The 26,432-nt window shown below is 36.9% G+C and overlaps 1 protein-coding gene across 1 annotated transcript in view; it reads right to left on the bottom strand.

Moving 5' to 3' along the window:
* VWA8 (von Willebrand factor A domain containing 8) overlaps positions 1–26,432 on the bottom strand; it is a 183,247-nt gene that overhangs the window by 7,621 nt on the left and 149,194 nt on the right. The window contains exons 38-42 of the mRNA XM_068182240.1: positions 16,136–16,244; positions 15,218–15,374; positions 12,978–13,086; positions 7,692–7,817; positions 5,865–6,023 (exon numbers count right to left, since the gene is read on the bottom strand). Coding sequence (XP_068038341.1) covers positions 5,865–6,023; positions 7,692–7,817; positions 12,978–13,086; positions 15,218–15,374; positions 16,136–16,244 — 660 coding nt within the window. The remainder of the gene's footprint in view (positions 1–5,864; positions 6,024–7,691; positions 7,818–12,977; positions 13,087–15,217; positions 15,375–16,135; positions 16,245–26,432) is intronic.

Raw genomic sequence — 26,432 nt, 5'->3', positions numbered from 1 at the left:
TTTAAATCAATAACCTAATTATTTAAAGCAAAATGCTGCCATTCTACTGTATAAAAAGGCTGATCCCTTCATAGAAAGCTCCTTCCTGGCTTCCTGGATGTCTCCCACTGGCTGTCCTTGGGTCATCTCTGCTGTACTGAGTTAATGGGAATAGGCCAAGCTTTGCTGTTTGGGAATATCATTGTGGTTCTTGACATACACCAGTAACAGACCAAGCTTTCATCACAAACAGTCTGAGTTTAAACTCAGTGTGACAGCCTGTGTAAGGGGAATTGCTGTATCTCCTGATGAAACACTAGATGTTGACCCTACAGCAGGGCCCCCTCCACATTCTTCCATAAGGTGGGAACAGACAACCTGGTTACAGGCAAGACGAGGCTGAAATGATCTGAGCAAACTATTGCAGGCACGGAAAGGCATCCACCTGGGAACATCATGTCCTGTCTGCTCCCTGCTCAGAGAGCTACTTATTATTCTTTGTGTGTGCCCATGCATGCACCCGATATGATACGTGTGCTTATCTTCAGCAGATGTTATCAGTTTCCTTGTTTCTTTGCTGACAGCTTACTATGCTATTTGTGATTTAAAAACATTTGGTGAGGCAGCAGGGAAGAAGTGCGTATTTGATTCATCCTGACTGCTTCGTTCTGGGTCAACTTGGGCCTCCTGAACAAGAGTGAGATCCTGCTGCACTGGGGAAAAGAGGAGCTGTGGTCAACAGCCCTTGTGCACTGGTCCTCATGGTCCTCTGATCCCTCTCGAAGCCAAGTCAAGGACCAGTAGTAGCCAAAATCTAATGAGTGTGAGTTTGCTTTTGGGAAGCTCAGCTCCCCAAGCTGTGAGGCTGGATGAGTTCACAGCAAGGGAATGTAGCTGTACTGACTTGGACTGACTTAAATCAACATAAGACTGCAGGCTGGGAGATGTTCCCTGGGAGGGGGGATGGGAGTAGGCTCACAGCAAAGTTCTAGAGGTGACAGAAGAGAGATGTTTGCCTAGGGGAATGTATGGAATCTGTCACAATTTAGGAAAACAGAGTTTGGGAGAGGAGTAAAACTGGAGCAAAGAAGCTCACTCTGAAATGGCAAAGAATTAAAATCTCTCCTGCAGCAAATTATTACCTCCTCCTGATCTGTGTTCTAGTAAATGAATCCTTAGTGATTTCATATTACCTTAGTGCACTCATTGTAAAGTAAAGGTGCAGACAGCTCCTCAGTCCCGGTCAACTGGGAACCCCAACACATGCAGGCACATGCAGATTTTGTCAAAACCAGTTTCCTTCCTTTGCAGTAGCTAAAGTTAAGCACACAAGAAGGGCCTTTGAAAAGCAAGGATCCAATCTGATGCTTTTTCCCTATAAATTCCCTAAGGAGGATTTATGTGGATGGAGTTACAAGTGAGAGAAAACCTGTGATACAATCTTACTTGAAACTGATTTTGGTTTTGTTTTACAAAATTGCAAGCAAAGGCTCTCAGGACAAATCCAGCAGCAAAAAATACATTGGCCATAGTGCAGCTTAATTGAAATACATTATTGTGGTACACTGGAGCTTGTTTTCCAATAGCCTCAGGTACGCTGAGACAAGGACTGCTCTATTCAGGGTACACAACACGTAAACACGTATCTCAAAATAGCATAATTTTGTTGGTTTCTTTCCATAGGAAAAAGTTAAAACAATCTCTGTTTCACTGCCACATTTTGCACTGAATGGATGGTTGCTGCTGCCTAAAATGGGTAAAATGGAAGACTTTGTCTTCCGCAGCTGCCATGCCAAAAGGTTTCATTTCTGAAGGCATTTAAAAAGCTAAAAGAAGATGTGTGCTGAATGTAAAAGGCAGTGTGAATCAGACTCTGCTGGAGGGCTAGATCTTTATAAATTTGTCTCTTCTTTGGACACTGAACACTCTATTTTTCTGCATTTATTTAAAACCTTTTGTTTATTACTTAAAATAAACTATTCTGCCAAACATGTGGACCATTTCTTCTTTTCCTGAATTAGCAATGCTGCCTCCACAGTAAATGTTGCAAACACACATAATGCTGGAAGAGGCATATAAAATCTTCAATATCCCTTTAATATAGCTATAAATAACAATTCAGGCTTTTCCTACTGGTTACATAATATGCTATTTATTGAGTCACAATATTTTTAAGGCTCCATAAAATTGCTGTTGGATAATTTACTGGACATGCCTCCTCAATCTGCCATTATGTGTGCAAATCACAGTAAGCGGGGATGATATAAAAACATGCAGTTTGTGACAGACATAGTACTACCTCAGATAAAAAAGAGAACAAAATGCCCTTCTGTGCATTTTCAAACAATTGGAACCTAAAATGGGATGTTCAGAAGATGGGCCTCCTGTTTTCCCCTTGACAAGGAATGATTCACTACCTGCACTTACACGAAATGGAAGTGGGGAGGATGTCCCACATGAGCATAAAAAGCTGAAAAATACCTGCTGCACTCCTCTGACTTTATAAAAGGTAACTTCATTACCTGCTTGGTGCAGTCACACACCCAATACTCAGCTCTTCTGTATAAGAAGGCAAGAAAAAACTATTTTTTACCTTCACTCAGTGCTGTTAAGATCATCAGACAATCAACATCATCCCTGATACCAAGGGGTACCACCCATGGGGAAAGCTCAGCTGGGTAGGATAAAACAGCCAAAGAAGAGCCCATCTGATTAATTCAAAACTGTATGTAGCAGAGAAGTAAACCAAGCACCACCAGAAAAGTCATCCTGAGCAAAAGCCAGGAATTACTTTCCAAAGTCTGCACTACAGTTAGATAGCTGAAGAGAACTTTACTATATAAATCCCCTTTGCTCAACAAGCTAGATGATCCCCTTGGTTCAACACATGTTTTACAAAATACCCCTCAAATTTGCAGCATATGTTGTTGTGAGCCGTGCAGATGGGGCTACAACAGGAACAGGTAACAGCAGGCATATCTGAAGGCCAAAAAAGTCTATTTTTATAAAACCAGGGAAGAAGAGAATAAGGAAAAGGAAGAAAGAAAACAGTGATAAACTGCAGGTTTTTAACTGAACACTACACAGTTGTGTGTTTTTCTTTTTCAAATGGTTCCTCTCTTAGATATGAGAAATGCATGCTACTTTTGCAGACATACCAAACCTTCAGCTTTGTCCTGAGAAAAATCAGCAGCATCATGCAAAGTGTCAAGAGTTGTACAGAAAGAAGTCAGTGATATTTAAAAAAAATCACTGCCTCTCCTGCTCTCTGAAGCCTGAACAATAGATTTTAAAATCACAGAATTGAAGAGAGTTTGTAATGATCTTAACTAATTATCCACAGCGTGCTGCCTGCATATCTAGTTCTACATGTCATTCCTTTAGCATGCACTTGAGGGTTCTGGGTTCTCAGCTTTAGAGCTGCACTGGAAATCAGGACAAATGGTTATCTGCCATTGCGTTACATCCTTCTCCAGTATTATCACTTTCTAAGCCATTTTTCTCAGCTGTGTGAATGTAACATAATTTATGGTTCAAAATAAGAGCAGGATGAAAGACTGTCCCCTGGTCACCATTTCTGTTTTAGACAAGATTTTATCAGCTTCTTGATTTTCATCTCTTCCACACTGACCAGTTTTTACTATATAACTTGCTTAGTTATTTAGTCATTCCTTGTATGGGGACTCATCCATACCCTTTGTAATCTTTGTTATCTCTTTTCTTTTTCATCTCTTCAAGAACTTTTGTGAGATGGGGGAGCAAAATCGCACACATTACTCCTAATGTGAATGCACTATGGATGTTTATAGCAACATTCTCATGCATTCTCCTTTCTTCTCTCTTCTTTTGTTAATAGTTTAGAACATTCTATTAGCTTTTTTTTTGACAGCTGGTGAGAATGGAGTGTTCAAAGAACCACACAACATAATTACAAGACATCTTTGTTGGGCACCAGTCTATAGCTGGGAGTGAGAACTAACAGAAAGCAGAGACTTTCTCTCTGTGTATTTAAGATCAAAATTCTTTTCTTCCACCTGCCATACTTTACATTGAAAATCACTAAACACCACTTACCATTTTATTTCCCAGTCATCATTTTTGGCTAGGTCTTTCTCAACTTCTTGTAGCTGGGTTTCCCTTGTTACTTTCTCAAATAACTTCATATAATTAGCAACTTTTGTCACTTCACTATTCATCCCCTTTAACAGATCACTCATGTATATAGAGAACAACAAAACAGCATGGACTCTGGCACAGATCCCACCACAGCTCCACCACTGACCCACTAAAAAATGACCACTTAGGCCGTTTCTTACATTTTTAGCAGTATTTTGTTTATCTAAAGGATTTCTCTTTTATCCCCAAACGCCTCTGCCAAGGGACTTTGTCAATTGCTTTTGGCTAAGGAGACTCTACCAACCAACCAACTTAGCTTGCTTGTCATATGCATAGATACCTTACTTGCCTTTATAGAACCATGTGGACTACACCACAGTATATGATATTAATCCTTGTGCCCACTGCTTTTCTGTGTGGATGATCCTGCATTTTGCCATACTCATATCTGTGTTGCTCAGATATGCCTGATTTACCAAGCTACACAAATCATGCTGCATAATTGAACTGTCACTGAAAATATTTGTCCTCTTCTATTATCAGTGAGCAGGAGATACATGAACAGCAGAACCAATAAAGCCCTGATTTCCAATTATTTTTAAAATTATATTTTAATTCCCACATGGGTTTTCTGGGCTAAGGTAGAAGTTTATGGTTACAGCATTTTCCTCCAACAGGATTACACAGCATCACTCTCTACCCGGTGTATTTTCATTATGTTTTCAGGAATGTAGTGACTTTGGAGCAAAATCATAGTTTCAAATTTGTTTGAAATTTTGCAACATGCGCTGTTTAAGAAAGTTTAAGGGCAAGAAAGCATTACTGCCAAAGAAGATGGCAGCACATGCCCTGTTTTCTTAGGAAAAAATGTAACTCTTGTCTCCTGTTATAGACTTTTCTCTTGAAAAATAGAAGTGTGCATGATTGGACTTTAGAAGACATTCTAAAAGCATATGCCCGATTTTGTACATGAGATTCTATGGAAGAACAGAAACCTGTAAAGTCACGTCATTGGAGGAAGAAGGTGAAGCAGACCTGACTGAACTGATCTGGACTAAATTTCTATTAACTTTGTTCAGGAGATTTTACATTTTGTTCAGATGTATTTTAATTCTTATGTTTGATATGCTCTTCAGTAAAGGTGGTGGACATTTCTATCTTTCTGTTTAACACAGAGGATGACCAGAATTAACTGGAGACTGCCATTCCTCTCCTCTTTATGGTTAAAGAAACATGGCCTAGACCTTTTTTAGGCTTACTGAGACAAAAAGAACATTACATTTATTTACATTTCAATTTCCAGGCTACCATTAAATAACATTTGGAACCTAGTATGTTTCAGTACAAGAAATTACTTCTTGCTTTCAGTTAACTAGAAGAGAGAAGGGTCTCTTCCCATGAGCAAGTACTGCTGTGTGCACTCTGGGTGCATGGAAGGATGTGGTATCTCCACACATCCTGAAGCTCATATTTACTTGTGTTTTGTAGGCTTAAGTGTTTCTTCTCAAAGAAACAGATAAAACCAGAAAAAAACCCCAGCAAATCTCACTAATCCAAGTCTTAGATTGAATACTCCCCTGCTGAAATGTTTAATGTTTCTTACCCTCTCTCTAGTATTACTTTTCAGGTTGCTAGAAATAGATTAATGTCTTTATTTCCTTGTGGGAATGAATAATATTCTTTGGCTAGACTGACTGCTGAAACACTTTTTCCAGTGCTGCAGACAGCCTGTGCAATAACCCCAGAGCTCCTAACCCAGCTGCAATTACCTTGAATTTGTGCTCATAATTCTCAAAAGCTTCCATGACCATGCAGACGGCCTCCATGGAGCGCTCCAGCCGCCCATCCACCCCGTTGAAGCGGTACATGCTGCCGGAAACATCCACCACCAGGCGCAGGCGCTTGGGCTTCTGCTGGGGGCTCCCCGGCTGACAGGGAAACACAACACAACTGAACCCACTAGAAACGGGGAAGCTAAACATTAGTAAAAATAAAACATACCAGAAAGAGAATCTAATGCACTTCGCAAACCAAGAAAATTTTATCCAGCAAACATTGTTTGGTTTTGTTGTTCGTTTTTTATTCAAGAACAAAAAAACCAACTATTTTTCTATTTCAAACCAGTTCTTAGACAGATTACTCAGCTCATTGTTTCCCCTCACTTTCAATGACTGGAAACAAAATACCTCAAAAAATTCCACACATGCTTGTCAGGAAAATACCTTTTTCTGCTTCAGTTTTGATTCTTAACATTTTATTTCAGTAAAGAAACTCTCAAATTTGCGCTTTCTGCCAAGGCTCATAATAGAAATGCTTTTCCTTGGCATGCAGTACTAACAGCGACTGTATATGACTGTAAAAACTTGTCTGCTGAGGTTAATAACATTCCAAAAATGTTTGAAATCTTGTTCTGATTAACTACTAGTTCCATCTTCATTCTAACGCTGAAACCATTATTTTTTTCCTGAAAACAAATCCCATCTGTTCTAACAATTTTTGGCATAGTACATTCAAGATTTAGCAAGCAATGAGATGTGTCTAGATTCAGGTATGAGGTTATTAAAGATGACCTGACAAAAGAAATCCATTCACAATATAAACAAATAGCTAAAATGTTCCTTTTACCTTTAAAAGATTTCTGTACTTTATTCTTTTAATTAGTCTTTTAATAGACTGTGCATCCCTGCCCTCCCAGAAACAAAAGAAGGCCTATTAAAGCCTACATTTGTTTTGGTTTTTATGCACACACTTAAAGGTGTCCTTTTTTTTCCTCAATGAATTATTTTTACAAAGCCTTAAAACTGACACATTGAGTAAACACATTTTGAAAATATGAGAATTCAATCACTTTTCTCTTACTGATCTTTCACACAATCAGTGGCAAATTCCACAAATCATTCAAAGCAACCTAAGGACCAAACAGCATAAGAAATAATTTCAGGGATTTATTACATGTGTGTAGCTGACATGCAAAAAGATGCTGTACTCAGCCATTAAAAAAAACAACTTAGTGTACTTAAAAATTGCAATCTGTCATTATCTATTACCATTAAATATTATGGAGTAGCCCCACTAGTTTTGGCCAGGTTTAGTTGGTCTGATTCAAGTGGTTTCTCTGTTGCTGACTCACACAGATCTTACTGTAAAGCCTTCTAAGGAATGGCTGATTGGGCCATAGGACAGTCAACTTTATAATATCTTACTGGCTTTTACTCACAGTTTTTTTTTCCTATTATAATTTTTATATAATTTTTATAAATGTTTTCTTCTAATTGCCTCCTGATCATTAAAATACAAAATAAAAATATAAAAAGCTGTTGCCCTGGATCAAAACTTAACACTGCTTAGATGGGTGTCCTCTTTCTGAGGGTGGCCAACAGGAAACACTTCTGCAAGACTATAAGAAGAGGTATAGCAAATTTTCTATCCAGTGGTTGCCTCTGTGCCAGGGACATCCCAAACCAGAGATATTTTTCTGAGTTTCTCATCCATATAACCTACTCAAACTCCAAACAGAGGCACTGTACAGCGACTACGAAATCAGCAAACTGGTTAAGCTCTTCTCCACCTTTCCCTGGTTCTTGTTGGATACTTACTTGTGGCTCAAGTTCTCCACGTCGTTTATATATGGCTTTTTCTCCTGTCAGCCCATCAATGATTTTGGCATCATCTAGCTCTCCAACAGCTTGGTGTCTCAGCCATTGTCTTTCTTTACCTTTGGCCTACAACAAAAAAGATGTGATGTGCGTGTGTGTTAGACAATGTATGACCTACTGCACATGACATACACATTAATTTCTTTGTAATGATGTGATAGTTTTGGCGTAAGTCAAAGAAATCCAAACACATGTTCACAGCTGTCCTGGTCTTCTCTGAAAGAAAAATCAACACTGAAAAAGAACATGTTCCCTCTGTAGCTTGGTCTTTTTTCAGTAGTTTCATTTATGGGAATTCAATTGTGAACGGCAGAAATGTCAACCCTTCTTCTTGCAAATATGCTGAAAATGTGTGTGGCAAGCCTGTTCAGACACACATACAACTGAAGGGACACACATAACTAACGGTTTGTTAGGTGTTTTCAATCCACACAGAACAAGAAAAAGTCACTGGGTGACTTAAAAAACAAAACAATATCCACTTTATCTACTTTAGGCAATGGTAATTGGTTGCTTTTAAAACAGTATTAACAGTATAAACTAATTACATATTTTAAAAAACCTACTTTTAAAATCATGATACTCAAGAGACAGTCCAATAAACACTTCTTTTGTTTTAGTTAAAAGGACATTGGTTATCTACAGCCCGACTAGATGAAAATACATTACAATCCATGAACTCAAACATTCATGGAACTCCTGTACACAGAGCATGCAGTTAAGATCAAAGACTCAAGTGTTACAATATTATAAGCAACATATTTAAGCATGTTTTCAAAGGATAGCTTCATCATAAGGTAGGATAGGTTCATAATACATAAGATCCCCTAAAGACAGTAGAGTCTGTATATATAGGGTTTATGGTTTATTTAATTTGTTTAACTCTTCATGTTAAAAGTGCTCATCCTAGTAGTAAGCCCAACAAGGAAAGGCAATTTTGAATTTGTATACATATAATGCTTTTGCCGTCTCAGCAAATTGCTGGTCAGCAACTGGAGGAAAATTGAATATCCAACAGGACACAAACTCCCTTAAACATTGACTTTCGGAAATGAAAACCAATTCCTCTCTGATGAGCAGGAAGTCTTACATTACAAATCCTCAGTAAACTGCAGGCCTGGGATTTGAAAAGATGAATCTTTATAGTTCTGTATAGGCAGGTAATGACTTCTTCAGGTTCAGAGAGTCTTTGATTTTGCTTTGGACTTAATGTATGAGTTTTTATTTCACTGTGTAGAGAAGGAGTTCTGGACTTCAGACTACTGCCTATGATTTCTCAAGATTAATGGACTACTTGCCCATGAAAACAAGTAGGCAGAAAGACTACAAAGCCACAGAAAAATGTTTTAATTAACAAAATCAAAAGCTTTACAGATGATTCCTGATAGGAAGAAAAAAAACAATGTTTCCCAAAAGACATGGAAACCTCAGCCTTTCAGTAAATCACAGAAGGGAAAGCCGAAAAGATTTCTGAGGTTGTGAATTCAGCCACTTATGTTCTCTGATACATTTTCACAGTGCTACAGTCAATTGAGCTTTGAGCCTCTTTGGCAGTGGGGCATCCATGAGTTTGTACCACCAACTAGGAATTTCTATTGTCATTAAATATGCCTGGGATGAAAGTTAAATTACTTCTTCCATAGGATCACGGATCCCTTTGTTGCCTTCAGAGTTGCATAACATTCACCTGCGAATTCCCAGTGACCTCAAAAGCCAGAATTTGAGCTGAAATTTTACTGGAGGAACATGGAGTTGACATCCTATCCTAAAATAGGAAAGAATACCGACAAAATCTGATCTTGCCTCTTTCCAAAATAATGCTAAAATCAGGCTACTTAGTGTCTGCCTCTTCTATGCAGAACTACTGAGAACTTTTTTCCTTTTATGAATGCTGAAAAAAATAATCCCCTTGAGCAAGGGCATTATACAATGCACACATTTTACATATGACAGAGAAAATTAAAATATTTTTAATATGTGATTTTCATATGTTTAAAACCAACTTAAGTTTAAAAGCATTCAGAATTTTAAGAGAAAACCGTAACTAATACATATACACCTTGTTTTGATATTTAATTAGAAAGGACATAAAACATATTACAATTTCAATATACTGCAACCATATTGATGGAAAAATACATTTATTGTGCTGCTTTTGAATTAGAAAAATGTGCTAGATACTGTATCTTATCAGTATGGCAGTGGCTGATCACAGTGCACCACTACAGTAATTCTTTTCACCAGAAGATATCATAGGCATATTAAAAAAAAAATAGAGCTGTTATGTCTGTAAATGTCAGAGAAAAAGGTCTGTATGTGAAATTATCACATCTAACTATGTAGCTCATAATGGTAGAGATGTATTAAACACTGCCAGTTGTGGTCTGCATTTGTTTCTGGGAAAATGTTACACAAATGTTCCCTTAGCTGCTGAAATCATGAAAATACTACTGACAGGGCACAGGATTTTTCACATTTCCGGCTCTCCAAGCCATGCTTATTATATGACTGCTACTATTTTATTCTTGCTGCTATGACCAGACCATTCCTACATGGTCTAAATCAGACAGTACCCAGCAGGCTCAGTAACTCAGGCTCAGGTTTGCCCAGTTTAAATGTAGGGGCCTAAATGATGCTCAGAAGCTACAGGGACAGTTTCCCCTAGTTACCTCTGCAATAATCAATAATGAGAGAAGTACTTTCTGGAAAGCAAGTCACCTCACATTAAAGAAGGTCTTTCTGAGTGACTGACTGACATAACCTTTTGAATTTGGACAGACAAGCTTCAGGGGAGAGAAGAAAGAGCCCATCAGTGGCAGGATTTCCTGGACTTCTGGCTTTGCTACTTCTACAGAAGATAAACAAAAACTCATTATGTTTTGATAACGTTGTTCAAAGAGCTGACAGAGATCAGCAAGTTATAAAAAGCAAAATGAACAATGAAATTACATTCTCAGACTATGTTTATGTGTCACTTTCAAGGATCTGCCTATTCCAAAAATCTCCTTCTGCTGCTACTAATGTTTGGAGAGCCATAGACAACTGGACCCAAACCCCAGCCTCTTGATTCTAGGGAGATAAAATTTAATTAAATGAATATATTTTAAACAAACCCACAAAATTAACAATAAAAAGGCATATATTTAAGAGAAAATCCAGGTTAAGTGAACATGGGCAACACATTTTGATTATGTGAACACAGTTTGAAACAAAGCAAACGCAAACATTTTTAAAAAGCCAAACATTCTCTACTGAGAAAGTAATTTGGGATTTTCACTAAGTTAAAAACACATAGACATCTGAGTTGCAAATTTTACTGCAATGAACTTTGACACTGGTTTCTTAATTAAGATATGTGGAATGACTGACTGACAACAGAAAGAAAACTGTTCTAGTTGAGAACTCAGGGTGTACACAGGACTATACTGAAAATAATGGGAGACAGATGCACAGTTCTTCATGAGGGCTGGATTAATTACTATGCTGAATAATAAAAAAAACTTTTTTTCCTCTCAAAAATATCACATGAAATGTATTTGTACTTAGCTTCCTTATTAACAAAAGGCATTTTACAACCAAGTAAGCATCTCCTATTACAATTTGTCTTCATTTTCCTAGTTCATCTTCTAGTAAAATCCCTACCAAAATCTATATAAAAATTATGAAGTTAAAAATTTTGTTTCACTATTGCTCTTATTCTATGCCTAGCTTTTTCAAATTCAGTAATTTGTTTTTTTCATCATAAATTACATTTCATAACTTTGTGGTTACCTGTTACAGGTTTTGGCAGGAAGTTAGCAAAGTCTCATAAAATATTGCAGCTTATAAGACTTTGCCTTGATATTAAAATGACCTTTTTTAAAAAACCAAGAGGATATGCCTCCTTATATTAAAATATTTTTTTTTTTTATTATGATTAACATGACCCTTGAATGTAAGAATTTTGGCTCCAAGGGACAGATGAGGCAGACTCAAAAAAATACTTCAAACTGAAGATTCACTCATTGATTTCATACCCAGAGCATGCTTCCAATAGCATGTGTGCTAAAAACACAGCAAAAAACCCACCAAGATGTAAATTGTAGACAAAACTGAGAATGAAATCTGATTTTTTTCAACAGAGACCTGTCTTTATAAGCCAAAAGTCTGTGTCCTGAACTGAGACACCTGTTAATTGCATGAATCACCTAATTATGCCTAACTTATATGTTCACTACAGGAGGAGTTCTCTGAATTGGTACATTCATAATAAAACTGGCTAGTGGTTCTTTGTGTATGTATATGATTATAGTAATGCCATTGTAGCTACAAAGGTTTAAAGGTAAAAAAAAAAAAAAAAGTAAAGAAGTATTACCCTTCTTGCTTGCAATACCAGAGGATTGGATTTCGTTGTCCAGGAGGAGGCTGTTTATCATACAGAGGGATTTTTTTTCTGTATTTCAGTTTTATTGCTTAAGATACAGCACAGTGACTAGTAATCTAAGGTATATATACACTAGTGGTTAGTAGCCCTCAACAGAAATATTTATACTCAAATAAGTCTTATAAGGAGTAAATCACTTTTCCTGTAATTTTCACTGAAGTTAGCAGATGCCTCCTAGAAACAATGCTCTTACAATTTTATTTACCCTGTATATGAATACTAGTATTAAAAAAATCCTAGAACAGCCACCACGCCAGTTAGCAGAAGAAAGGCAAACTGGTGGTTTCAGTGAGTTTCTGCTTAAGACATTTGGGCTATACCTATTTCTATTACCAAGAGTTAAAAAAACCTGAGAAAAATCCATGTTTTCAGCTGCATATGTAGTAAAGCTCCTACCTGGAGTGGGTGCCTCTTTTAACATCTATAGCATTTGCACTTCACAGCTAAAAAATACTCTTTTGGACTGGAGGTAAAGACAAAGACTGGGCTCTAAAGACGTTAAAAAAATGTTTATTAATGCGTAGTAGTATTTTCTGCCACAAAACTGTGCTCCTGAGTAAGTAATCTCTGTAAAGTGTGGAATGGGAATAATGGAACATGTAGAGATGAGCACTGGCATTCACATGTAGGTTGCCTTTTAAAACAGTAATATGAAACTGTTTTTCCTAACTGGTTATCACCTGAATCTTCTTTTAGCCTCCAAAGGTTTGACCACCAGATTTTAACAGGATATTAACAGGATAGTATTTGGGGCCTAATGTAATAACCCCCCTGTGCTCCTTTATCAGAGAATCTCAGACTACCTGCAGATTGTCCAAGATGATGCGGAGTGACTGAACTTGACGTCGGACTGCTCCAGAGAACCTTTCATAAGTTGATGCATCATATTCACTCATCTGAATCTCTTTCAATCTAAAGGAAAGAACAAGGAGCTAAGAACAGTTTAGGAAACATGCATATCTTCCATTTACTTATGTAAACTTAAAGTTTATTTACTTGGTAATAGGGAAATTTAGACTCCAACAAGCACACAGAAGAGACAAATCAGAGAAGTGGCAGCTGCTCTTGTGAATTTTTGATAAGGCAGTTGTTCACCAATGTCTACAGGGACTGAATCACATTAAAACTTATTGAAGTTATTAATATATTACTCTCTTCTAATCTGCTTTAAAGTTCGAGAAGTAAACCAGAGGTTCTGAAAATGTGATCAAATTTGAAAGGTTTTGTTGGCTCAGGTGCTGCTATCTATCTGTACATAAAAGGATCACGAGTGTCTATTCATTACTTCACTGTCAGAGTATTTGAAACATATCCTGATTCATGCTTTCACACAAAGGTTAAGTAAAATGCAATAAAATCTGTCCTTGAAGACCTACAAACAGTAACTGTTTCAAACACTTATCTTTGTGCTTCATTAAGTGAAGCAACCTTGAAACAAAGAAGTTTTAAATGAACATTAACAAAATTGTGCTCTCCCCACTGAAAATGAGTCATGCACTATCCTGTCCAGAGGCCTGTGACAGAGAGCACACCTGCACCATGAAAACAGATACATGCTTTTTTTATAAGCCAAGATGTGTCCATTTCAAGTTCTGTATTACCTTTTGAACAGCATAGCTTAGCAGAACAGGTGAAATTCACCACTGGAATGTAATTACAGAGGTCCAACAGTGAGGATGAGCTAAGGGACAGGCAGATATGCCTGGAGTGCTCACTGTTCAGTATTTGCCATGCCCCAACATCACTCAGAGAGGCAGCAGTCAGGTACCTGCCCAACCCAACCCAACCCCCCCGGCATGTGGCTGGGTTCAGTCCTGAGCTGAAACATATTGGCCTATCTGTGCCCAGCCCATTTCCAACAAGCACTTCATAACAGCATAATCTCACTCACGGTGTTTAAAAAAATACCGTGTTTTTAACTGAACTATACATGGATAGTAAAGTATGTATAGGCTAATTTTATTTCTAATGACAAGTTTTTATAACATTATCACAAGTTAATTGCCTGCATCATAAAGTATACCTGAGAACTGCTGTTTAGACCAACCCTTTGAAGATAATATTAAAATCAAACATCACATCTTTGTTGTCTCTATCATGACGTCTTTTTCTATTTAAAGTTTTCATACACATAGTCATTATAGCCAACTCTTATTCATTAGAAATAGGAAAAACTAACTTTCAGTGCTGTAATTTAGTAAATCACCACACAGGCAGTAGAAACTCATCAAAGCATGCCAGGTGGACATATGTACAGACATATGTACAGTATCCAAGACCATACATATCCATTGTTTCTATTATGAAGCAGCTCAGAAGCAATTTTGAAGATGTGTGATGCTTTTTTAAATACAAAATACTAGAGATTGACTTGAGAGTTCAGTTGGTGGAAGAAATCTGAATCTCTGTGCACATTCTGGGAAAGGGTTGATCAGTAATCACACATTACATTCATGCTGGGAAGACCTGCTGTTTGTGTTAATTAGCTGCTGAAGCTTAATAGTTCAAATTACAGAATCACAGAATATTCAGAGGTGGAAGGGACCCACAAGGATCATCAAGTCCAATTCTTAAGTGAATGGCCCATACAGGGATCAAACCCACAATATTATAAACACCATGTTCTAATCATCTGGCTACAGATTTTTCAAAGAGAAGCAATTTGCTTTCAGTGGTCCATTTTGAAAGACACTTGTTAAGTGATTAATTCCTAACAACATACAATCTGGATTCCTCATAATTCAAAGAATTTTTCATATAATCTATTTCTTTTAAAAATGATAAATATTTACTTCACTCTCCTTCTCCATCTAGCTATGTTTTACCAAATCACACGGTCATTTTAACATTGTGGCTTAATTCAGTAAAACATTCCTTACATCTTATCCAGAACAGCTGAAAAACGTGTGCTGGTAATCTCTGTTAAGTGATAATGAATAGGGTAAGGTAGCTAATAAATGCAGTTAAGAAAGAAAATTCTTTTCAGCCATCTTTTTCAAATTCTTCTGGGAAATGGAAAAGCAAAGAAAGACTTTTACATCACCTCCGTTTAAAGGCCTTTTCACCCATCTCTCGAGCAGCTCTCTTAACTTCCTCAGGAACAGCATCCTTTTCAGCCTGAGATACTTGGTAAACCCTGTGGCCAGCATCCAGTCGATACGGCCCACCTTTGCCACCTAACCCAGCAGTGTCTCTCCCTCCTAAGATGGTTGAGATAAAAAAAACATTAGGAATATAGATTTGATAAAAATTTAAGAACAAATTTTCTTTAAAGCTTCCATTGTCATCTACACATGTTCCAAAAATATTGTTAACAATCCCCAGTTGAAATATTTATTGTCAAAGGTTTTCAAAACGTAACAGCTATCATGGTAAACAAGAACTCCCCTGGAATACTTGTGTTTACAGTTCCTTGAGACATGGTTCATAATGCTTTCCACGCTGTACAAAGGGGACCACAGAACATATAAATCTTGTACATCTCTTCAAAGCTCCTGGTCTCAGACTCTGTCTTCTCCCTAGAATTTGTTGGTTTACACTGCTTCCATATCACTTTATCTTGTGACCACTATCATGACCTAATAGAATTAGGAAGTACTTTGCCTGTTCTGTATACCTCTTCCCTACACTATCTAAATTTTTGCAGCTACAGGGACATCTAAGAGAATGGCAAATGACTCAGCCTAGTTTCTGTGGCTGCAAACTTCTTGTTCTCTGTATGGCCAGTAAAAAGAAACAAAAAAATATAATTGAAGAAGAGATCAGCTACATACAGTTTAAGTTAGACATTGCAAATACTTATTTTCTCTCCTTTTACTGGCAATAAATCAACCCTGTATTGGGTAAAATAGCTCTAGGCAGAGGACAGCTTGTATAATTTTGACTGGCACAGCACCTCCCTTAAATATCTGTCAATGATGAATACAAAAAAACCCCAAAAAACAACAAAAAAATTAAAAACCTGTTCCACCAGCCCACATATTTCCACCAACATGTGGCATGTTGTCTGGATCCACTTTTCCATGTTTGGGGGAGCTGACATCCAAACCACTTTCCCTCTCAATGGTTATCTGTAAAAGAGAGAGATATAAATATCTCTTACAGTAAAGAAAACACCGCAACCCAATAACAACATACTAGGAGTGCTGAGCAGCTGTAGGACCGGCATTAGTTCAATAAATGCAACATTCCACCTCAGAACAGAGCAGAGTAAAACAGGGCTCCTGAGCGGCACTTTAGATTCACACCTGAACTAAGGCTACTGCCACATCTGAGCCCCTCTGCATTCTGTTCATATCCAGACCAGAAATTGCTTCCTGATAACTGCCCAACATAACTCAAAATCCCCCTGTAGACAGAATCACCTGCAGTTCAAACACTTCTCAGAGTACTGCATATCCACAGAACATCCATTTACACATTTCATGTGCACCCAGCTGCAGTCCCACATTCCCTATTGATGGGTAGATTGATGTTCCTTTCATGAACAGCAACTAGAGATGAGACTGGTCAGCAAACGGCCAGTTCAAATGACAGGCTCACCAATTCTCAACACTGCTGCCTGGACCACAGAAGTTCTCACATGCTGGGTTTTCCAGACCTGTCCGCTGATGGCACTTTCGCCACTGACTCACAGCACAGCCCAACAGCTGCCAGATGGTCAGGGCTGAGTCACTTTAGGCTGGGGCTGGATTTAAGTGGGTGACTGAAGGCAAAAATACTCCTTCCCGTTATGAACTCTGAGTCATGTAGTAAATCAGTGAATCATGTGTGAACTGCCCCTCACTAATCCTCTATAATTTAGCGCCACTTTATATTTTTTTTGACGAAACCCAGTGACTGAGATAGAAAATTACTGTATCTAACCACTTAAAATTAACTTTCTTCTTATCTACCATAATACATTTAATTCTCCAAGAATTTAGATGTCCCAACAACTACGATTTATTGCCTTCTCAGAAGTTCACTGGCATTATCAGGGTTTTCACTGTAGAGCAGTGAATTCACTGTCTTGCAGACTCAACTTCATGCTGACATGAATTCCACATGTGTTTTTGAACTGAAAACATGTGCTCTAACAACACCGTCCTGGCAGCTATTCAAAACATCATTTTCTTTCCCTTTACAGAATTTATATCAATTCAAAGAGGTACAACACATCCTCTGTGAACCATGTCATTAGTGTAAAATCAAGATCTAATCTGCTAAATTACATCCATTTAACATTTGTATAGAAATGTTAAAACACATAACCACAACAGCATGCTAGGGTTATATACCTTAGGGTTATATACTTTTTTGGTTTAAGAGATTTCCTCTAAAATAAACCATTCTTTTTTTGCATAACTGGTAGATTTAAAAACTATCAAAACCACTAGTTAATAAAAATTGCTGAATTTAGTTTAAAACAAAATTATAAACCCAAAATGATTGTTTCAGCTTCATGAAACAAAATAAAATACTATTCTATAATGAGAAACATGAAATTAGGCAAAAATTTTACATGTTCATGCTTATGTATTTTTTATAGAAAAATATTCCTTCTTCAAAAGAAAACTCTATGAAACAAACATAACTATAACCAGTGATGCAAATGTCATATTCTATTTTTATCAAGTTTTTCCATTGAAAAATTCTACTAAACATTTTGAAATAAAAGCGGTGTTTAAACCTTCAGTGAAAAGGTCTGTAGACAAAAGAACTTTGGTGCTCATATATCTTTCTCAAGTATAAGTTGTTCACAAATGGTGTTTCTAGTACACATGCACTAGACAAGTTTCTAGTATAAACTTATTTTACAACAGTATTGATCTGATTAAATCTGATTAAAGCAGGTATTTGTAACTTTGAAATGGCATTTGGTTAATAGAAAATTTTCTATCTTATATTGATTTTTTGCTTTCTCTTCTTGAAAGGACACCAAACATCTAACATTTAATTTCTGTTAAAACTCTGAAAAAAAATGGTTGAGAAAGAAGAAAATAAACAAGGGCTACAATCTCTCATAGCTTCAGAATACGAGTTCTTCACTATTTTTCTTTTTATGTATAGTTAATATCTGAATGGATAAAATAATTGAAAATTCAATGATACTGGAATGGAACACCACCAGCAGATGTATAAATGTCATACCAGTGAATTGCAGCAATTTTATTTACTTTTCTTTTAAGTATCACTTATGTAGACAAAAGGTAGTAGAATTTTGCTAACTCTGAATATTTTAACAACCAATTTTTATTAGCACTGGTTTGCTGGGGTAATTATTTTTCAAATTTACCATATACTTAGAAATTGCATTATATAAGCACACTTTAGAATCCTCTGAAGAGAATCCATTGGATATACTTCCCTGGTTTTTCTTTGAGCTCATAGATAATTCCCTTAGTGACCTGTCAGACTTTTCCCCTTCACATTCCCATACCTATGGAAGGTAATTTTACAGCCAACAAATTGTCTCTACTCTGAAAGCACCTCTATAAACTAGAAGTTAGACTACCAAATACCTACATTAGAATTGAAGATATATTTTACAAATAAATAAACAGTAAATCAATGAGCCTTGACATGAAATTAGAGGGAGGATCAGGAAAAAAAAATGAAGAGAAAAAATTTGGATAATGATACATTCTTCAGCATGACAAATATAAAGAGATGGAAGAGCCACAGGTACGTCACCCCTCTGAGGACTGGAGAAATTCTTGACATTAGAAACTATTGGAAAGATAGATTTAGCAGGCAGAATCCAAAACTGCATGGATTAGGAACCTGAGAAACTGAAGAACACTCAGCAGGAAATATCTAGTTTGTCTAGAGTGAGAAGGAAGACAAGAGATACAAGTACTAAAAGCAGAGAAAGGACTCAGGCAAACCTAAAATCCACACTAGCTTTGCCAGGCTTTTCTCACTGTAATTTCTACAATGAGTTTTCTATTTCTGTTATGATGGGTATTTTTCAAATACATAAATGATTTCCTTGCTTAAAAGTTGACCTGTCCCCTCCTGAATATTTTCCATTTGAATCTAATTGCAATACTTCTAGGAACTTTTTTCCTTTCAAAAAGTTTTCATTAATCACCCCTTCTTGAGAGAAATATGTGTTCTTCCTAGCTATACATGCACTGAAAGGCACTATTCATTACTGCATCATTGTGCAGATTCCATACTGCCTGGTGTGCATATTATGGCTTTGTGAAACAACACACAAATTCATTCTTGCAGCCTTGAGCTCCAGCTATGAGGCACAGGTCAGAGAAGAATAGCTGGAAAAACTGAATTTTTCCCTCTTAAAGTTCCTTTTGATTTCTAAAAGAACCACTATTTCCAAAACGCTCAAGGCACACATACTTCAATTGTAAATTATCTAAACTTGTTTATATATATTGGTGAGTGTGAAAGCTCCCACTTTTCCACTCCCTGTTTGGGAAGGTTTTTTTTCAAAGTCGTTATCACAGAAATAGCACAACTACCATCCTCTCCTGGAATATACAATTCTTATTTTATTCTCTGTAGAGTCCTAATTCAGTAATCATCAATGATCTTAGTCTCTGGTTTCAAATACTTTTGTTCTCTCATTTTCTTTGTTTTCTCAGGCACTTATAGCAATAGGTAATGGGTACATTCATATGGACTTTGTAGACTTTGTAGGTCTTCCAAATTCAATGAAACAGCAAAAATTTTGCATGAGAAGAATATGAACAGTTAAGGTCAGAAGGATGCCAAAGGAACGTGCTTTTCTTAAGAGGCAATGGCATGAAAGGAGTGCTTAAAAAAAGGGAAATCAAGAAACAACAACAAATAGCATGACTTGTTAATTCTTTGACTTAATTTTCTGGTTCTGCCTCTTATACACCCATTAACTCCTGACAGTATGGGTAGCCAGGCAGGAATAGAGCTAAACACTGATTTCACTTTCAGTGAGAGATACTTGGCATCTGAACAACTTGCTCTAGATCAGTTTCTTCTGAAAAATATGGATGTATGACAAAATGCTTTTATATGGCTACACTTTTTTTTTTTTTCCTTTTTCCTGACAACCCTGGGATTCTAAAAGCAAACTGCAAAGGGAAAACTGATACAAACATATTCAGTTTGGAAACTAAGTGATCTTATCATCCTTCATGAAGAATATAAAGAGGTTGAAAGAAGACCACTACATGATTTACCGCACTCAACATCACAGTGAAACCAGGTGTTTCACATCTGTGCCATATTTATGCCAAACAGCCATTAAACACATACCAATCTGCAATAGTGGCCACTGCGAAGATGAGTCAAAGGCTGGTAGTTTTGTCTGGACCTCAGCTGGTCAGACAAACTATGGCATATTGCATACTAAACAAATTTTAACTATTTTGGAAGTGGATCTGGAACCACATTCATGCCAGTTAAGTGAATGTGGGATTGAATTCTATGAATTCTATTGAATTTTGATGTGAAATCATCTAATTTAATAACATTAACCCCTGGAGATTAAGGAAGCACTGGCATACTTTTGACACTTTTACAATTCCTCAGTAAGAGACAGAGGCTGTATTGAGGATCACACAGCTGACCCAGATACACTGTGCATTGCCACTGCTACAAGACACTGTCGGCTATGGGAAGAAAAGAGCCTGCATGAACTCATTAGAAAATAACCCACAATAAAAGCGTGGGAATTATGAAGACGGATGCTGTACTCTATTATCAAAATTACTGATGCCCCATACACACCCATATTTCATTCTAATATATGAGTTATTTTCACAATACAGTACTCCCCTTTTGATTTCAGAATTAATTTGCTTCTAATGCATTGCAAAATATCTTTCTGTCTCTCTGAGTAAAACTGACCAAAAGCATTATCAAATTTAGCTTCAGCTGATTTTGTGCAGGTGACCTTAATGACATTTTAGTGTCCAGTAATCTTAATCCCACACTGCAGCAAAACTGAGAAGAAAAAAAAAATCTTTAAAAAGAAGATTAATCATTTAAAGAGAGTCCCAAGCAGCACTACTGTGCACTTGTGTATCTTAGCAAGTACTATTCAAAGTACATCTGCATTAAATGTATATTAATAGCTGTATTATTAACATGTTTATAATAATATCCAGTGTAATGAGTAAAAGACATTTAGCAAAGTCAACTGAATGTTGACGGAGTCAACTAACTGTTAACTTCAACTGAAGTCAAATGAACATTTCAGTATAGCTATCATTCAGTCATTCATGTTTCAGATTATTAACAATATTCCTCCAAGTATTTTAAGTCATACATCAGCTCCTCACTCTTCAGGTCTGTTACAATTTACTTAAGACTAAATTCCTCAAGTTGTATTTATTGTGAAGACAGGGAAAGAGAGGGAATTTAATCTCCTCCTGTCTTATCCCACTTGAAATTTTATTTATTCCTGGCAGGTTTATGCAAGAGTTTGAGCCAACAGATTTCACTGTTCAAGCCTCCGTTACAGTTGTGCAAAAAGCTGGCTCACTAAAAACAAGGGGCAGAACATGTACTCAGACTTAACTGCTGGCAGATGGAGAACTCAAGGTTACAGGTTAGGAAATATATTTTAGAACTTGCAAGCAGAAGTCAGACAAGCTTGAAAATATTTCTAGCTTTGAACAGAAAAGTAATCAACAAGTGACAGCTTCCAGTAAAATGCGAAGGGCTTTTTCCTTAATGCTGATTGTAATGCAATTGGGATGCAGACAATTTTTTTGGTTGTAGATATTCCTGCCATCCTGCCCTGTAACTGACACTGCAGCACTGCAAATTGACTAAAGAGTGAATGGTCTTTTAATAAAGCAGCTTACTTTTGTATCCTGACAGGGCTAACTTCATTAAAATTCCTGAAGGGTGCAGGAGGTGTCAGTGCCTCCCATTCAGGACTGCTTGCCAGAAAGCTCCTTTGTGGGGCTCACAGCAACAAAAGCAAGTTTCTTCCCCAGGAATGGCAAAGAAACTCTGGTTTCCGATGGGGGCAAGCTGCCTCATGTACAGGGGAACAGACCTTTCACCTCTTAGTTTCAATTATCTCTGGCCCTGACAGGCTGAACTCATATCTAATTCTCTCACATAAAACACAATGCTTATTTTAATATTTCAGGTACAAAAAGGTGGAAAAACCAGAAAAAAACCCCACTTTTATTCCAGGCTAACATCCTCAGGTGTAAAGGGATGAAATTTTCACTTTAAAAAATAGTCTATATTTCCATTCTTCCAACCTCCCCAAACCAAGTGTTTCTTATCCTTTTGGGAATGTTTAAGCAGAGCTAGGCATTCCTTACAGGCTTTTACATCTTTATAATAGAAATAAATGGAATTCCTCCTTGTTGCATGTGGTGACAAGAAATCAACCTCTCTACTAAGCCCTTTTAAGCATTCAGTGGATCATTCCACATAGAACACATTTACTAAAGATGCAACCAGCACGATTTCATGTGTCACAACTGAATAAATGCATACAAATTATACAAGCAAACAGGGACACAGCTGCAGTATTTGCAGATATAAAGAATATTTATGGAGGAAAATCTTTAAAAAGAGAATTCTAGGGTGCCCAAATATTGCTTTTAAAAGTACTTGTTCTACTATTAGTAATAATGCTGCATTATTGGTTGTTTCTTACTGTTGATAAGAAGAAAATAGGGAAAAGAATGTGTGCAGTAAGATTTGAGGCAGAATACAATTAGTAGGATTCAGGTGCTTAGTTCAGTGTAAATTAAGAAGGTGTGCATTAGCTTAATTTGTTGCATGATTAGACAGTCCTGGAGTGTAGGCAGATGTAGGCTGGCAAGATCCCATTCTTCATTTACTTTTTTTAACATAAAGGAAAGAAATCTTCCAAGATCCAATTAGAAGATATCTGCTCTTATCATAACATATCTGTGATGCGGAAGGAAAGAGTTAATCTTATATTTTGCCTTTTCATTAACATAAAACATATTAAACAGGGTGGCTTATAGTCAATGAAGAAAACAGGTTACTTTCCATGAAAGGCACTAAATTATTGCTGAAAAATATTAGTTATATGACCATAAACCCACTAGAAAGACTGTAAAGTATCTTACCTCGCTGTCCTCATTAGTGCTGTAGACAAAGATTGAGCATGCATCAGTAGAATATTGCAGGAAAAGAAGAGAAATGTTGTAGATTTTTGCCTTACGGGTGATTTGGGAGATGGTAATTTCATTACCAAAATCAGTACAAAATCTGCTTTCACTCTCATACATTATTATGAAAAAAGATTGACTTTGACTGTAACAAAACACAACTGCACTCCATGTGAAAAATGCATTAAGCAATCCATCCCACAGTGGCACAAAGGATTAGGAAATGTATTCCATGGAATGCGGAATGTACTTCTGCAGATGTGCAAAAGACTGATTCTTCCCTGAAACCAAATAATTATTTTTCTTTTATTCCTGAGCTTCTCTAACCTTAAACTCTCAATATTATCCTAGGCTGCATCCTAGGGTTTTACAGGTCACAAGAACATACCTTCCTCTAACACAATCTTTATCAGCAGCACGAATATACACATTACATTCTCAAAGAGCAAAGAAGTTCCACATCAGGCAGATCACAGCCTAACCTGCCTGTTCCATTGTGGTTTTACACTCTACCGCAAAACTGATTCTACTAAAGAGAGAAAGAAAACTTTTTATAATCTACTTACACAAACTGGTGAGAGAAAGGCATAAATAGGCAAAACCCCCTCTAATGGCTTCTATTTTGTTCACTTGTACTGTATCATGTACAGCTTTTTTCTATGTACTAAAAATTAATAGCATAATTTCTGTTCACAACAGCACAAAATTGAGTCCACCAGGAATTTTTCCACAGAAAAGCTATTTAATCTTAGATAAGACAATAAAAATGTGTGAAATACATCCTGTTTCTTCACTTGTATCCTGAAGTGAAAAAAACATTTATTGCACTGCAGTATAAAACTTTTGATATGTTTTCTCTTTTTCATCTGACTTCACTTTGATTTTCTATCTTGTCTGTAAAATTTTCCAAGACTTCAAACTGAACTAATAAACTTCATGCATCATCTGACTCTGGTGAATATTTAATTCTAAAAGTAACATTTGAAATCCATACAGGCATTAAGCTTTTGTCTTGAATACCAGAATTGTTGAAAGCATCATCAAACTTTGACGGCATTTTAGAAAAGTGAATCTAGATGGGGAAGAGGTAGAGATTTGGAGTGAAACTTATAAAAAGCTGTATCTGGCTTACAAATTAAGTTTATATACACCAACTAAAAAAGCCAAACCACTGTACAAAATTCTGCGATGGGCTCTTTTTTGAACTAAATGCTGTCACTTGAAGAACCAACTCAGAAACTCTGCACAGCAGATGCATTAGAGTATTTTGCCCACAAATATACAGCGTGTGGCTTAAAAGCTGGAAAATTAAATAAAGTAATAAGATAATATAATACATTTATTCGATCTAATGGATCCTCTGTTATGTTAACACCTATATAAAGTCCATTTTCCTCTGTCATTATTTAAAATTCCCTAGTCAGTTCTTTTCAACTATAAGATGTGAGGTTGTCATCTTTTTAGTATTCTAATCTACTATGAAATATTATCAAAGGAGACAGATGACATCTAGCTTGGTTATTTATCATGACTACTATACACCTCCTAGACAAGCTAGAAAGATGGAATAAGTGAACACATGATGTCAGTTTGGAATATTCCAGACTGAAGACCACAGGGTAAAATGAAAGTTGAAAAAAATTACATGTGGAAGGAGAAAAGCCTGATTTTCTGTATACCTAGGACCTTGTCAATGCTGTCCTTAAGAAGCAGAGGCAGAAATTATTTCATATCTACTACACTGTTTTTTTTTTCTAAAGGAAAGCCTCTTATAATTGGTATTAGTGATTAGTGTAACATATCAGATTACTTAAGTTTTCCCTATGTTTGTCCTTTCACCAATCAGGGAACCACTTACATAAGGGCATAATTATCAGTATGCATTTGTCTTCCTGGGACAGCAAGATTTCACTGGTGTTAGGAGCTCCAGCCTTTATGTTAGCAATGTGCACTGCTCCAGACTTTCTGAGATCTTCAAGATGGTATGGTCAGGTAATAACCTTTTCTCCCATGAGGAGTTTGGGCTTCCACAGGAACGTCAGAGAAAGAAAGGGAACTTTGTGCTGCATCAGACTGCTCTACTAGAAAGTTAAGGTTATTTCCCTCCTGCTCTGTCTGTCTGCTCCAATTAGACTGGAAGATCTCCTTAGGAAAGAGAATGTATTTTAGACGTGTTTGTACTGTGCTTCTAACAAGGGCCTCACTCAAGCTCAGGAAATGTATAGAAAAGGTATGTGACAGAGAGCCAGTGATCTTTATCTGAGTTACTTTATCCCAAAAATACTTTTAGAGACATGCAGTTATTTAACTCTGTGAGTTCACAGCTTTCCAGTCTCATGCTTCCCCATACTCAGTTGCCTTCATTCAAGGGCTGGCACACAGCTGCTAGTCCTCAGCTGAATAAATTATACGGCCCGGGAAGAGGTCACAGAACTAAACTGTGGATTTGGGGCTCGTGGATCTCAGAACTGGAAGTGCTATCAAACTATATCTTGGAATCCACCTATTAACTAACGAACTCTGCAATCTGCAGTATTTCAAGATTTTCAGGATCCTGTGCAGGTCTGCAGAATGCCATCATATGGTTATTCCAAACTTGCAAGAACTCTCCACTGCATGTATTCCTCATAATTTATGGGGTTTGCACAGACAGCATTTAAAAGCCGAGGGAAATCACTGTTATTAGCCTACTGCTGCCCTCATGTGGCTAGAAAGACTGCTTGGTGCAAAGTAGAAAATAGAGAACGGGAGGGTGGTGGGGAGAAGAACCACTCTTGCTAAAGGTCATGCTTTTGTCTCAATTCAAGAACTGCAGCTTTGCCCAGTTCAGTTTTAACATCAGGAAAAGGCTGGATTTTTGTTATGTTATAAAGTACAATGTCACTTTTTATAAAGGAAGAAAAACCCCAAACCATCAGTATAGATTAAAGTAGATTCTGAGCAGTAAACATAAGCAAGTTGGAATCACTGAAACTCCTGAATTAATTATTCTTTAGATGAACATCCAACCTAAAATAATAAATTTCATCAGGTGAACTTGCATTAACCTGAATTTTAAAGTACAGCTTCAGAAAATAACAAGAGAAAAAAAGGATGCATTCAATAAAATAAAACAATATGAATTCACTTAAGGAGTGAATACTTCATGTAGAGTTCTACATGATT

This window comes from Anomalospiza imberbis, chromosome 2 (genome assembly GCF_031753505.1).
Source record: "Anomalospiza imberbis isolate Cuckoo-Finch-1a 21T00152 chromosome 2, ASM3175350v1, whole genome shotgun sequence".
Classification (NCBI taxonomy): Eukaryota; Metazoa; Chordata; class Aves; order Passeriformes; family Viduidae; genus Anomalospiza; species Anomalospiza imberbis.
The sequence above is the reverse complement of the archived record's forward strand: the minus strand, read 5'-3'. Positions and strand labels throughout refer to the sequence as shown.